At 42.7% G+C, this 16167-nt stretch overlaps 1 protein-coding gene across 1 annotated transcript; it reads left to right on the top strand.

Moving 5' to 3' along the window:
• The first annotated feature begins 628 nt into the window (after window positions 1-628).
• Window positions 629-15911, top strand: LOC118781096 (coiled-coil domain-containing protein 71-like). Its single transcript, XM_036533975.1, has 2 exons — window positions 629-763; window positions 13657-15911. Exon 2 carries the CDS (start codon window positions 13692-13694, stop codon window positions 14856-14858), a length of 1167 nt encoding a protein of 388 aa, XP_036389868.1. The 5' UTR covers window positions 629-763; window positions 13657-13691; the 3' UTR covers window positions 14859-15911.
• The last annotated feature ends 256 nt before the right edge of the window (window positions 15912-16167 follow it).

Consider the following 16167-nt stretch of genomic DNA (forward strand, 5'->3'; position numbering starts at 1 on the left):
TTCCATCTGTTAGGCCACAGATGCCGAAATGTTCACCAGATAGCCAGCTCAGTGCATTCCACATCGAGAATTCTGTCTCTGTGATTGTTGTAGACAGATGTTCTGACTGGCTGTCTCCTAACGAACATCCCTTAAGGGGCGTGGTCTAAAGCAGCATCCCTAATCAGCATCACGGCGCAGAGAGAACCGGAGCCTGTTAACCAATCGGAACCTCCTGGAGCACATGAGGAGCACAACAGCTGAATATCTTGTGGCAATAGAATATCTGTGGTCACTCCGCCTGTTTGTTCGCCTTGCCCAATAAAAACTAAATCTGAACAACTCTTATGTTTCACAAATGCCCATCCCACTTTATTCTTAATCACGCCCTCTTTCCGCCCCCAAATTATGATGTCCAATGAATGTTAATGTTACCGCCCACAGACCGCCCCCTTTCCTATTATGTATAGAATGCAGGCTTTTTCTGGGCGGTGCTTTTACAGTATCCGTCCTTGCAAACCCGAAACCTCCTCCCACTTCACTGTCTGTTATGTGCGACTCCACCCACTCTGTGAAGTGGTAGCCATTTTAATTTGGTTTATGTCTCCTAGCCGTAGCTACTGTTAATGAAACACCGCTAGGGAGAAAGGACAGCAGTCGCCTCTTGAAATCTGCTGACGATTCTATTAAATGCTTTAATAACTCAATATCTCTTCTACGGTGTGCATTAATGGATGTGTAGCCTACTACACAGTCTTAAAGCTTCGCTTCGCTCATCGAGAAGGTAATTCAATACCATTCCCTGTTGAAAGAATATGCTGTGTTTATCTAGCCTGCTTAGTTAACTAGTTAAGTCAGACTAAAGACCACTGGTTAGCCAACTGGAAATGTATTTTCTTCTAAAGGGCGTTGTTCTAGACTTTACCGCTACAATCAAAAATCGTATCATTTAGATGTGTGTTAATGACGAAGGATGTCTCGCAGCGTTTTGGCCACTTACTTGTCAAACGCTGGCAAGTGGAAGGGGGTTTTGCGTGTGCGGGTTGTCACTCATGTATGTGCACCGCGACAATACAAAGACCAGTAAAGTTTCTACACGACTAACTGGGCATGACTAGCTATATATACAGCCTGTTAGTGTGCTGGCAATCTAGTTACTTGGTTTGACATTTGTGCTGAAAAGATAGCTAATGTTAAATAACCAGCTATCTTTGTTAGTCTTGCTTTCCACGGAGTGGACAATAAAATTAATTTCTTTTGTTTTTCCGAGTATTCAAGCGAAGTAACGGTGAAGAAAATGACATCGTTTTCATCCATTTTTTGGCTGGCTAGTTGGCTGCTACACGCATTCGCTGCCTTCGGCTTTCCACGTATTTTTTTAACTGAGCCAGTTCGCCTGGCCAGGTCCAAGCGGCTCAAGTCCATTTTTCTAGCTAACCAGTAGATTCCTTATGGTCTCAAATATTGTAATTTAAGGCTGCATTGCACGCCATAACACATTTAAATCAGTGTTTGCATTCTATGTAATTAAATATCCAGTCTATGTGCCGTGAAACCATTAGGTTTCTCAGCCAACGTCATCAGTTTGTGCGTCCCTTGCCCTGTAGCGCAGGAACCGGTTGTATCCGACCACATTGCCCGGAAAACACCGTGGGTTCCCTTCAAAGAGTGATCACCTTAAATGTTTGTTTCTTAAGGGGGGCGGTGATAGACATGACGAAAAACACGCAAATTTCATTCAACGCAAAACACATGCAATTCACCTCCTCTTCTAATTTCCGCAATTCTTTGACATTGCCAATTTGGCAATTGACAGGGGTTCAATTAAGCGTTACTAGGGACGTAGCTGGTCTGCTGGGATAGTATTAGCCTACTGGCGATAAATCGGAGTACCTCAGTTCCAGCAAGGTACTTTTCAATTTGATATGGGTTGAATGCTCAGTTGTGGAGTTTTGCATTGTTTCTTATTTAAAGGACTAAGGTCTTGTTACAAACAGCTGCGGTCATTTTGTTAGCTATAAATACTGCGAAACACGAAACAAGTCATCCATCAGTAGACGATGGAGCCTTCTCTAAGCCCCGCCTCATGAACAGCCCCGCCCAGAATAGACCTGCCCCCGAATAGCGCATGTCCAATCAGCGTTTGGGAAGGAGACCCTGTGGTAGCTGAGGGGTCTGAGAGCAAAAAAGCTTTTATAAAGTGGATGAATAGTTGGGTTAAGTTAAGGTTAAGTATTTATCAAGGTTTTTACCATTCTGCTGCCGTAGTAATGTTCCTAACATTATTTGTGTGGTTGCCCTTTGGCAAGCACAGTACTGCTCTTGTGTGGCCTGAAGGGGCTCTACAGACACCAAACCAACGACAAATCAACTGGTTCCTTCACCATCGGTGTGCTTATACTAAGGCTGGGCGGTATATTGACTTTTTAAGGTATATCGATATATTTTCAAACGAGGTATAGGATGAGACCATACCGTTTAGCCTATATTGATATAGTTTGATGTTGCGTTACATAACCTGGTTCTTCCGTACAGCCGTACCAGTGTTTGCATCTCCGCCCAACCCCGCCCCCACTCTCTGTCTGCATCTGCACGAAAACCCGGTGTTCTGTCGATTGGTCCTACTCTATGGAAATGTCCTACCGTAGCGTAGATTGACAGTCATATCTATCGATCTTTGCTACCCTATCGGGAAATACTACCGCAAATAGGTTGTGCTACCTTAGAAGCCAAAAAGGTCGGTAGTTCTTTTTTTACCGTATCAGAAAATAGTTCTAAGCTAATTACATGCTTGTTTTCATTGATTCATCCAACAGCAATTTCGAAAATGCTGTCAAGTAAATTTTAATAATAGGCATAGACTACTTACAATTTATCCATCACATAAACTGTATGTATTTCAACAGTCTAGTTTACATGCTGACATAAATTTTTAGTCTAGTTTGTCCATCAACAAACTGTAATCAATACCATCTTAAAACTTTAAGTAGCATATTTTGATATTCTAAACCTTCTAAACCTATAACTATAAAATGTTCTGATAGTCTGAATTACCTTATCAGAAAGTGCTACCAACATAAACCTATTTTTATTTAATATAGGCTATTTATTTTTTATATACTTTCATTTACATGTTGATATATTGTGCAGCTGTATATTTTCAAATAGGGTCGGCCTGTTGCTATTTTTGTTCTCTTTACATTTTTATTATTTGCACAGCTGTGTGTTTTGTTAAGCAGGAGAGGAAAGCCTGTAATTGTACTCTATTTTAATCAGTCTGTTATTGTTGTTGAAAACAACTGAAGGAACATTCTCAGAGATAGGCCTATTTTTATTTAATATAGGCTGGTTTATATAATTTTTCATTTACACGTTTATTTTCAAACAGGCAAGGAGACCCTGTCTTTGCATTTTATTTTGATCACAGTCTGTTCTAACCCTCTATGGGACCTATTAAGGATATTAATTGAAAAAAATAAAAGACCTCTAATTTTAAGTGTATTTAGGCATAAAATAAATTTCCCGTGCTCACTTTCCCAAAATGACCTTTGACCATTAGGGTATATATTTTTTCATGATTTCCCAATGTAAAAAACAATTCATTAATGAACAATGGCATAATTATCCATGAACATATTTATTTATTTATATTTCAGGATGTTTCTGACAAAACAAAAATGAATTATTAATTTTGTTTACGAAAAATGGGCTGTATCTCCTCAATGGATATGTTAGAAATGTCCCCTGCTGATATGCATCCATCTGTCACTCATGAAACTCAACCAGGCAGTTTTTTTTGGGTGAAGCACAGGTGTACATCACATTTCCTGCACTTCACTCGTGTTTGGCCGGTGCAGTTGTCATTTTTACACCGGCCTTGCTTCTCAGTGCTCTAAGGCCAGTGGGCAGTGCCGTCCTTCCTGATCTCTGTGACTCTCTCTTCCTTTTTTGCTGCTTTGGGAGAGATTCTTCATGGCTTGGCCGTCCACATTTGACTTTGCCTGTTCCTTCTGAGCAGAGAACATCTGCAATGGCTGCCTTGAACTCTCTGAGGCTGAATGCCCCTTTGTGTGATTTACCACATGTTCAACCATGTCTGCGGTACAGTAGCCATGCATTTACATGAACCATGTCCATAACATGGAAAAAGATGTGAATGTACCACTTGCGTGACCTGATCTTAGTATGATAGAGTGCAATTTGTTGTGTCCATCAGATCAACGCCTCCCATATACTTATTTTAGGTTGAGACAGTAGCGGGGCATGTCACATTGATCATTTCGTTTTTCTTTTTGTCCCATCTTTGAACCAAGGAAACTGGGTGAGCACCGTTGAAAGTGCTGAGAAGTGTGACACTGCGGTTGTCTTTCCATTTGCACACCTTCACTTGTAGCAACCTTCACATCCACCATTTTTTTAATTTCCATGTCTGATTTCAAGGAACATCCCTTTAACCTGTTGGTCCTGACTGTGCCAGGGCAGTGGATGCCTCTCCAGTGGATGCCTTTCCATTTCAATTTCAAGGCCTGTGCTGGTAAACCAGTTGTCATGATATACACAAGAAAGCTATAATGCCAAGGATGGCAATTTGAATAATTAAGTGGCAACTAGTCCCAAAGCTTTCTCTTAAATGTGTCACATTATAGCTTTACAGAACGGAGCTCAATTTAGTTAAATTGATTTAAATTACTGAGAATAAACATTTAGGTTAGGTTGAGTGCAATGAACAATAACGTTTAGAACACAGACCTCACAAAAGCTGTGATGTGTCATAAGCATTTAACGTAATTTAAATCGATAAATGCCATCCTTGTTAATTAAAGAATCTCACGTTGTAGCTTTCGCAAGCACACAAACTACAGACAATCTGCGCTTTTCGCGAGCATAATCATTTACTCTATTTATGTGATTGGTGTTGATTATTCTGTAAATTGTGTGTTTTATTGTTAATCAAGGAGGATAAAGGGGAACAGTTTGAAAGTAATGACAGATTTAAAGGTAGTGTTTGGGCTTCCCCTGTTTCCAGCTCACCAGCCACCACTGCTAGCTTGGCGCTAGCGGGAAAGCGGAGACGTATACAGACGTATACAGTGACGTAATGACGTGGCTCTATGGTGGCTCTCTAGCCCGTGGAAAAGAAAACCAGTTCTTAGAAGGTTTGCAAGTTGAACCAACTCCAATCTGGCACCAGCAACAGCCCAGAACTAGCTGAAGGATTTACTGTATAAATATGTTTTGAGCCTAGACTTAAAGGTCGAGAGAGTCTGCTCCCCGAACCTCAGTGGGTAAGCTGTTCCACAGGAGAGGGGCTTGATAGGAAAAGACTCTACCGCCTTTAGTAGTTTTGCCCACTCTTGGAACGATGAGAAGCCCGGCATTGTGGGAACGAAGGGCTGTTTGTGAAAGGTATGGGTGAAGAAGGTCCTGAAGATAGGGAGGGACGAGCCTATTGAAAGCCTTAAATGTGAGTAGAAGTATTTTAAAATCATTCCGGTATTTAATGGGTAGCCAGTGGAGAGAAGCTAGAGTTGGGGTAATGTGCTCAAAGCATTTTGTTCTAGTTCAGATACGAGCAGCTGTATTTTGTACCAGCTGAAGGGGCTTTAGTGAGACATTAGCACATCCTGACAAGATGGCATTGCAGTAGTCCAATCTGGATGTTACAAAGGCGTGGATTAGCTTTTCAGCATCATTAATTGATACAATTTTCTGGATTTTGGCTATATTTCTCAAATGAAAGAAGGCAGTCGTAGAAGTATTAGCTATGTGTTTCAAAAGAGAGATCAGGATCAATAACGACACCAAGGTCTTTGATAGCTGCACTTGAGGACTTAAGGTCCAGTGTAAAATGAGTGAATTTGCTCCTGATTGACTTTGGGCCAACAACCAATATTTTGGTTTTGTCAGAGCAAATTTCGAGCCATCCATTTCTTTACATCTGTTAGGGAGGTCTCCATGTTTGATAAATTCAAAGGGACATCAGGTTTGGCTGATATGTATAACTGAGTGTCATCTGCATAACGGTGAAAGCTAATGCTTTCACTGTTATGCAGTTTATGGATGATATCGCCAAGAGGCAAGATGTATCACGAGAAGAGCAGAGGCCCAAGCACAGATCCTTGTGGTATTCCATGTCTTACTCTGGAACGAGTGGAAGTTTTCTTGTTAATGAAGACAAACTGATATCCTTCTGATAGATAGGACTTAAACCAAGACAGAACCTGTCCACTTATGCCAACCAGGTTTTCAAGGCGGTCGAGGAGGATACGATGATCGATGATATCAAAGGCAGCACTCAGGTCTAGTAGCACAAGAGGAGAGATACAGCCATTGTCACAGGAGAGCAGAAGATCGTTGAGCACTTTCAGAAGAGCAGTTTCCGTACTATGATGAGGTCTAAACCCAGACTGAAAGTCTTCCAAAAGGTTGTTAGAATGTAAAAATGCACAGAGTTGCTTTGATACTGCTTTTTCCAGGATTTTTGAGAGGAATGGAAGATTCAAGATGGGCCTGTAGTGTGACAGGTCATTGGGATCTAGATTGGGCTTCTTCAGAATAGGCTTGATAACTGAAGGACTTTGGTAAGGCTTCTTGATTATGGCAGAAATAATAATCACAATTATTTTGGTCAATATTGAGATCACGATTATTTAACACAATTGCTCATTGACTTTTTTAAACATCATGCATTTGTTGATCTTTTAACCCTTTTGCATAGTAAGTTATGTTTATGCTATGTAGCGCGACTGTTACGTTACATGGTTTATGTTTTCATTAGCGTTATTAAGCTTCTCATTGTTTTCAGTTAGCATTTGCTATATTTTTTAACATTAAATCGCTGTTCTTGCAAAGATAAAATTAGCTAGAATTTTTCCAATGTAGTGTTCTAACTGCACTAGAGATGAAACGGTAGGAAAATTTATACCGTTGAAAAATTTCCGGAGCGCTATCACTGCCTTCTGCCATGTTTTCACTGGCGCAAAACAAACCCACGTTGCATGCTGCGCCTGCGCACCTGCGTCTGGGAGACTGTTGCTAACTTTGGTTGATGGTAGGCAGTGTTTAACGTGAGAACGTTTACCGGCAACCGTTTCATCCCTAAATCGCACCGTTTTTTAGCATACGCGCTAAACGGCAGATCACACCGGTGTGACCGTACGTGAGAATGTTTGTTTTTAGTTTCCCCTCTCTTCTCCAGCTCATAGTTGCATACAGAGCGCTGATAGGCTCCAGGGAAATTCTGACAGGCAGACAGAGATATTCTGTGGATCTGAATGTACAACGTGCATGTAGTCTGCAGCGCAATAAGCAAGTTTTGGAAATTATAGGAAAATGACAGGCATATCGTATTACCGTGGTTCCCGCGTGCGTATTGAACCGTAGGGGGCGTACTGAACAGTTCAGCAAAATACCGTATACCGTTGCATCCCTAGTGTCCAGACGTAAGAGAGGCATTGATAAGATTTAATAACGGTTATCGGCTATCTAATGTTCACCTATCAAAAGCTCATTCACTGATGATTTCTAATAAAGGAAACAGGCACACAATGTGCAATGATATTAAAATGATGCACAAAAATTTAATTTACCTAAGGGAATATTGTCATGATAGGAAGGCAATTTGACCAATACGAGCAACGGGTCACAATATACCAGTTTATAATCTTATTTTAGCAAAGGTTTCTTCCTACCATTTTCGGACAAATAATAGAAGTATTTACAGGCACAACACTCGTAGCTATGAAGTACATTAACTAGATTAAACATTATGGTTAAACAGTGCTGCTGGGGCAGCTGTAACAGGGACTTTGGTTACTCAGAGAGATTTGAGGGAGCATTTTATATAACAGTTCGAAAATCCAAACTTAAAGAAATGTATACTTTGGAATAAGTTTTGCTGTAGACCACATTTGCATCTTAAAGGCCTTTACACACCAAGTCCAGTGCAAATTCATTGTCTGAAAATACTTGTATCCAAGATTTTACACATGAAACCATTCACTCAGATGCATTTTTTTCCTTGTTTTGGGGAAAAAACTGGTATCACAAAAGATAAAAACACAATCTAAGAGCAGTGAATAAGATGAGATAAGAAATACTTTGAGTGAGGAAATTTGAGTGTCACAACAGCACCATCCAGCACAAATCAAACACAATAGAATAAAATAAATAGAAAGGTTGCATTGCATCTGTCGTAAAATAAAATAAATAGAAAGGTTGCATCTGTCGTAAAATAAAATAAATAGAAAGGTTGCATCTGTCAGAAAATAGTTATTGTCCATTGTACAATGATTATGTGTGAAGGGCAACAACATAAGGCATCAAGCGTCAGTCTAATCCTATGTTGCAGCAGAGAGGGGAGGAGTTGTAAAGTTTAATGGCTGCCGGCAGAAACGACCTTCTGTGTCTCTCGGTGGAACATGTGGGGGAGATCAGCCTGCCACTGAAGGTGCTCTGAGATAGAACATCTACAGCATCTTGTTGCAGACGTTGAAGGATCGTAGTCTCCGCAGGAAGTAGAGCTGACTCTGGTCCTTCTTGTAAAGGGCCCCTGTGTTCTTAGTCCACTCCAGCCTGTTGTCTAGGTGCACTCCAAGGTATTTGTAGCAGTGAACTACCTCGACATCTTCTCCATGGATGGCGACAGGGGTCAGAGCAGGCTTATTCCTGCGGAAGTCCATGACCACCTCCTTTGTCTTGCTGACGTTTAGCTGTGGATGGTCCAGGCTGCACCACTCCACGAAGTTGTCTACCAGTCCTCTGTGTTCTGCTTCCTGTTGCCCGTTGATATACCCCACGATGGCGGAGTCAACAGAGAACGTCTGAATGTGCCGTGACTCCGAGTTGTACCTGAAGTTGGAGGTGTACAAGGTGAACAGGAAGGGAGAGAGGACGGTCCCCTGGAGGGCCCCTGTGCTGCTCAACACTGTCTCTGACAAACTGCTCCCTACTCTCATGTACTGTGGTCTGTTGGTCCGGTAGTCCGTTATCCAGGTCACACGCGGAAAGGCTGTATGGCGTTGAAGGCACTGGAGAAGTCAAAGAACATGACTCTCACAGTGCCCCCAGACTTGTCAAGATGAGAGTAGGCTCGGTGAAGCAGGTATATGATGGCATCCTCCACTCTGATGTGTTCCTACTAAGCAAACTGCAGGGGGTCCAATGTTGGTTGGACCAGGGATCTAAGGTGGGAGAGGACCATCCTCTCCAGGGTCTTCATCTCATGTGATGTTAATGCCACTGGCCTGTAGTCATTTAAGACCTTGGGGTGCCCCTTCTTGGGCACAGGGACCAGGCATGATGTTTTCCAAATCTCCAATCTTCCAAGTCTCAGGCTCAGATTGAAGATGTTTTGGAAGACTCCACAGAGCTGTTTGGCACATCCCCTACGCACCTCCATCCTCACGCCATCGGGGCCTGCAGCTTTGCCTGAGTGGAGCCTTTCCAGTTGCATTTTCACCTGGTCAGTTGTGATGGGGGGGGGGAGGGGCAGTTCCAGAAACAGGGACCTGAGAAGGGCTGGAGGGGGTCTGTATGGTGATTTGGGAGGTGTGAATGGTCGAGGGGCTGGGGGGTGGGTGGACAAGGGATCCATTGTCAAACTTATTGAAAAACAGATTTAACTCATTGGCCCTGGCCATGCTGTCCTCTCTCATACGGCTGCTGGTCTTGTTGTAGCCGGTGATTCTCCTCATGCCGTTCCACACCTCCCTTGTGTTGTCCTGTTGCAGCCTGCACTCCATCCTCCTCCTATCGGCGTCCTTGCCCTCCTTGATCTTAATACTCAGTGTTTTCTGGACCCTCTTAATCTCCTCCTTGTCCCCAGCTCTGAATACCCTCTTTTTGTCTCTAGTAATCCAGGGTTTGTTATTCGGGAAACACTGTACTGTGCGGGTGGGGATGACATTGTCCACACAGAAGTTAATGTAACCCGTTATGCATTGTGGTAACTCGTCTATGTCCTCACCGTGTGTCTTGGTTAGAACCTCCCAGTCCGTAGCCCCGAAACAGCCCCTCAGGGCCTCAGTTGCATCATGTGACCACCTCTTGAATGTCTTGGTGGTTTCAGGTTGCCGCTGGACTAGAGGCTTATACTGGGGTGAGAGGTGAACCAGGTTGTGATCCGATCTGCCAAGTGGGGGGATAGCTGTGGAGCTCTATGTGCTATATGCGTCTCCATAAAACACATGACGCATGATACTGCACTCCCGAAATTCCCTCTGACACCTCACTATTGCCGTTAGTTTGTCCATCGTAGATTAAATGCTTCCGTTGGTGTATAAACATCATATTAGCATTGACAGAAACCTCAAAGTGGTTTCTTTTAAATAAATCTAATGAAAAAACAAATTATCGTTTGAAAAGTATCTAAATTAAGTGAAATATACAGCTATGCACATTCCACAGTCAAAGTTCCGTCAGGTCAGCGCAAACCCGGCCCCCCTATTTGCAACTCTATTCGCATGGTAACGACTTTCGGTAATTTTCGGTAATTTGGGAGGAGCTAAGTCACGCTGGAGAACGCCCATGGTGAACAAGATAAAATGCCAGATAAAAGGCAGGTTCAAGCATAATACCTTTGGAGACAAGCTTTGCATTTTATGTAATTGTAAACATTTCTCACTATCACACTCAGAGATTTGCATGTTGTGGTGGCAAAAGTTAGTTGAAATTAGCTAAATTAGCTGTGTCTTGTGTGGGCTAACATTTATTGAAATTCGCCAAGGTGCTGTGTAGTTGGAACTCTTGGGCTTTTTGAGTGTTAATTCGGCATATAAACAGTGTCATTTGTGTAGTGAAGATACTGTAAGCTTTGTGCAGTCCAATTTTTTTCACAGCCCATCATAAGTTGCCTATTTTTATGTGAATTCTTTGCCCCAATGCTAGGTCTTATTTAGCATACTGCAACATTTTCTGTAAGCTGGAGAGTGACAGAAGACAACACTCCATGTAAGTGTGGGCTTTGTGATGTGCCCCTCTGTGTTCAGCTAAACAGAAACTGTGTTGCTGAATGGCACAAAAGCACACTGAACATAAACCTGTTTTGAAGAATGGTACAAAATGTGATTGTTTTCAACAGTATGCCTGTGTGTAGACTGTAAATGGTGTGGTGATTCAAAAAAATGCCACAAAAGGACTTTTTTCAGCTGTTGTTTTTCCTACACTCTGGCATTCCCTTTTGAAAAAGCCCTTTTGTTTTAGGGTGTGTGTGTGTGTGTGTGTGTGTGTGGGGGGGGGGGGGGGGGGGCATTTACCTGGGTTGACCTGTGAATGGCCCCTTTTGCATATTCTGTGTAAAAAGCCATTACCCCTCCCACTGCCAACTCCCAAAACAATTGGGACATACATTTTTAGATGGCCATTTAATTGTCCATATCAATGGAGCAGATGAAAGTGTTTCTGCTTGATACATACCTAAGACTTAACAGAATCGCCTCAAGTGACCAAAACGTTTTGTGACAATGGGTAAGGTAATGTTTTTTCACACATTCCAGCACAGTTTTAAAACTACTTTTTACAACAGGTTCATTTACCATTTTTTTTTAAAGTACAATTATGAAATACCTACTACTTAGATATTATTGTAGCTGAACTTGCGCCGAATACAAAAAAGTCATGTGACTTTGAAAATACTGCTTACATTTCTTCAAATTGCCAACAATATCAGGGCATGCCAAAATCATCAGAGTGTCTGAAAATACCCTCAGACTCCTGAGGGTTAGTCCCAGCTCTGCAGCCATGGTATTTTCTACTTATTTCACCCGGAATATGTTGTTGGTATTCCATGGGGGCAGTCGCCGTTCGCCATGATAGGAGTTCCTCCCGAGTGTAAACAAAGGGAGCCTGCTCCCCCAGACATGCGCTTGCATGTCGTCTAGGTGAAAAAAGTGTCCCGATGAGCAGGAACGTCAGCAAAACTTCAAGAAAGTGTGCAGAGTGCATTCTTAAGAGACTAAAGAAGAAAAATGCTAAAAGGATGCTATAGCTAAAAGAAGTAGACAAAACAATACAAACAGGGCAGAGCGGTTGCAACGGGCAGCCGTCTGTAGCAGCGCCGGAAGCAGGTGATTTGAGCATAATCTTGCTCTCAAACAAGAAAAAAGAAGGCAATACTGGGTCACCCCATTCTGAAAAAGAGACAAGAGCCGGGGGAATTTCAGTGACTGTCCAAGAGCTGAAATTGTACTAGGATCAGTTCAAGACCTACTTCAGGATGTCTGTGGGGCAGTTTGAAACAGTTATAAATCCTAACAACTGTTAATGGTGTGTTTTGTAGGCCTATTTCTAAACTTCTGAAGATGGCCAGCTAGCTATGATTGCAGTGAAATCTAACATATCAGTTAATACCAACAATGTTAAGTAGCTAGCTGGGAGACACCCGAGAGGGACTTTACCACTGTGAATAAAGTAAGGACCTTGCAGGGTATAACCTGCCTGGCCTAGCAAAGGCCATCTTCTCTCAGGTCCTTTGGCAAAGTGGCACTTTCAAATTGGGCTATCTTAGGTAGTCAGTTATCTTATGAACCCTGGCAAGAGGAAACACTTTGAAATTATTAATAGTTAAGAATTAACTATTAAGCTGCTGGAAGTCATTGCAAAACCATACTGAGCCGTTGGGTTTCAGTATGAGTTACAATGGAGCTTGCCTGTTCACACTGAGGGTTGTCTGAATTTCTTATGCAACATGGTGTAAACTGTCATGGATAGCCTGGCATTTTCTTTCTGGGGCCCAAAAGGTGTACTTTTTCACCGTTTGTCCCTGAACCATATGGATATTTTGTGTGTGGTCTGATCTGGTTCGCTGGAAAGGACTTCCTCATCATGATCCACTAACTCTTTCAGCTCCTGTCTTTGTTTAATTGACATTGCAGTTTCCAGGATGGTCTGTTTCATCTGAACATCTAGTTGTTGTTGACTGACTTAAGTTATCTGGGTTGATGATTTCTGACGCTACACTGTGCCTCCGTAGCCAAGAGTCTGTTCTCGGTACTGACAAAATGGTCTGGATCTAATTGCTTCAAACTAACATATCTCATGAACAATGATGGATATTACAAAACTTTCTGTTGCATCTTTGCAAGTACAGGCAAGTTACTGTGGCACAGGATTCTTCTTGCTTTTTCATGGTCTTTGTCAAAACATTCTTGAGCTAAATGATTACGCCATCTTACACGGTTCAGGGTGTGTTATAGCTAACAGCAGAATGAATCACAGGGTCTAAAATTAACACCCACCAGCCTGCTAATGCAGGTGGATTTTGTCTTTTGTGGGTTAACCTTGCAAGACCACTAACCACTCTGGTAGATTAAATATTAATCAAAGAACTTTTTTAAACCACAAAATGCTGAAATACAAGCGTCTTTAAGTGCAGTTCCTATTTTTGTTTTAATTTTAGGTTAGGTCAATGGCAGAGTCCCTCTGTCATTTTCCAGTGGTGAAATCTCATGTTGGTCATCACTGCTGCACTCTCTCTTTTTGTGCGATCACGAGCTAGCTACATATGGCAGCATTGTTCTACCACGGGAAGATGCAGTTTGATTCAACAATAAATCTTCTGGTTTTAGTCTGGGAGATGGCTAGCTACCCTGCACTGTGTCTGTCACATGGAATATTTTGATTGCTGGCTCTAATATGGATTTAAAATTTAAACTAATGTCCCTTCTATTATATTCCCAGGGCGCATTGCTGATAGGAGGCTTCTATGTGTTCGGATGTTGCCTTATGCCATGAGTCGTGACGGAGAGGTTGCAGAGAAGGCAGTCCGCTCTTGGTGCAGAATTGCCTCCGCGGGACAGTCGGCTCTTGTCGAAGCCCTGCGGGTCTTCAGCCCCATGTCCACGGATCTGGTGGAGAGCGAGACACAGCTGGTGTCCTTCCTGCAGGGTCTGAGAGACGAGGGCCACAGGCCCACTGTGTTAAAGAGCAAAGATGTGTACGGATACAAATCCTGCAACTCAGAGCCACTCTGCGCAGACAAGGTCGCCAAACCTCCAGAACCTTCCAGCAGAGCCTCAAAGGTCCAGAAGCCTGCGAGGAGGAGAGGCAGGAAACCAACTGCCAGGAAGAAGGAGATGAACTGCACACTGTCGAGAGCTGCCGCTAAGATTATCCTTAAGAGACAACCCAGGATTCTTCTAACGAACCTCTCCCGGGAGTCACTCCAGCGAACTGTCCTCTCCAAACCCCCTGCTTTGACTGTCAGACCAGCCCAGATGCCGCCATGTTTGAAACTGACAAACATAACAGGCCCCTCTCACGGCCCTACGGCAAGACTGCAGATTCACACTAACCTAACGGGACCCACGCGCGGCCCCATAGCGGGGCTGCACATTCCCCCAGGCTTGGGGCATAAAGGGATTGCGGTGTCCAGTTCCCTCCGGCCACCGGCGTTGTCAGGGATACCAGTACAGCCTTCAGAGAAGTTCAGTAAAATGCGGAAAGTATCTGCTTTGAAGAAAACTGCTGTTTCCTGTCCGGGTAAGGTGGGTGTGGCCATTGTCAGAGGCCCTCCCCCAGTTGTGCAGGAGAATGGGAGGATTCTGAAGGAAAGCAACAACTACAAAATGGTTCCCATGAGAATGGGCAAAGCCAGCAGGGCTAAGATAGCGTGGAGGAAGAAGACTGCAGTCAGGACGAGGAAAAGGAAACGATTAGATGAGCCTGAAGACAAGATGCTGAGGAAGAGGGCGAGGAAGGGCGTGTGGGTGGTGAAGGGACAGGAGGACTCCCGGCTGAACGAGAACAACCTGAGGTTCAAGGTGATCAAAGTGGACGGCTCCTTCACGGACGAGGAAGTGAGACGGAAAGCTCAGAAAATTTTACGGGTGAATTTGTCGCCTGTTATAGAGATCCGGCCGCTCAGTGCTTATCCTGTATAAACCATTACTCGCTTTGAAAGGGAGCTCTGCATGATCCCTTCAAAAAATGCTATTTACATTTTCTATGAAGACGTTGCTGAGCCTGGATTCCATTGTGGAAGTACTTTTTATTTATTTTTATTTTTATTTTTATTTTTTGGATGGGTGGATGGAAGGTCTTACGATCATTACTGATAGTAACGGATGCCTTGGCGTCCTGCATAAAGGTTGATATGTGATGACTGTTGTCTGAGGCACACTGTAGCGACATGCAAACCGAAGGGCAGGTTCAACGGCCTTGTTCTTGTGTCTTCGCTGTGTGAAGCTCTGCACTTTTTTCACTTCATACAGTTTCGGTCGATATGGTGCAAATTTGAACTTGACAGTTTGAAAGATATTGCACTGTGAAATGCCATTTTCATCCATTTTGCTGAGGTTAAAAAAAAACCTATGATAGAAGCCATGCCATATTACTATGCAGTATCTGTAGACACACTTTGCCATAATAAAACCAAGCATAGTTTCTAACCATTTTAATTGCTCATGCATATCGGAAGATACTTAGGGCCATGTCTCACAAACAGTGGAGTGATAACTGTTACGATTTCTTTTAAATTGGATTTCTATTGCTATATTAAGTTTTCTTTTGTGTTTAATTATTTCTTGAGCATGTTAAACTGTATATTATTGCATTGGAGCATTGGAGCATTGTAGAGTCTCTGAAAATGCCTCTGAAATGAAGGCATGGGTATACATTGATGCCATTTTCAGTTTGGAATAAACATCTGACGTGAATCTTGAAACATTTTTACCGAAAGTGCACACTTTTGTATTATAAACAAACCAGTTTATTTTATTTGGGGGGACAAGATTAAATGGCCTTACTGTTTTGCAAAGTGAAAGTTGTTTCCATTTACTGTGGACCAGAGGCAGATGCTTGTGTTGCTGGCCCATATGGGCTGAACTTTTTAGAGCTTTGAAAGGGACCACTTAACTAGTCTTGGACTTGCGGGGTTAAACATGTGTTTAAACATGTGTATGTGCACCCGCAGGGTTAAGCATGTTTTCCCTGTGTTTGGGACATCCCATGAGCAGCGGGTTTGCTGATTTTGTCTTTGGGAGTGTGTGTGTTTGTGTTTTTCTTTGTTACAAATTCTGCTCAGTTTCTGAAATGTTACAGTTCTGTTTGAAACATATGTACTTCATTCTTAATGCATTTCAGAATGCATCTTTTCTACATCTCTGGAAAACAGAAATTAAAACTATTATTTAGTTCAGCATTGAGTATCCTGTCTTGAGTGTGAACTTTAAGATTAGAAGCCAAACGCTT

This window comes from Megalops cyprinoides, chromosome 7 (genome assembly GCF_013368585.1).
Source record: "Megalops cyprinoides isolate fMegCyp1 chromosome 7, fMegCyp1.pri, whole genome shotgun sequence".
In the NCBI taxonomy this organism is placed as follows: domain Eukaryota; kingdom Metazoa; phylum Chordata; class Actinopteri; order Elopiformes; family Megalopidae; genus Megalops; species Megalops cyprinoides.

Bases quoted from the DNA above. Each gene is read 5' to 3' on its own strand.
- LOC118781096 (XM_036533975.1), top strand. From the start codon at position 13,692: ATGTTGCCTTATGCCATGAGTCGTGACGGAGAGGTTGCAGAGAAGGCA.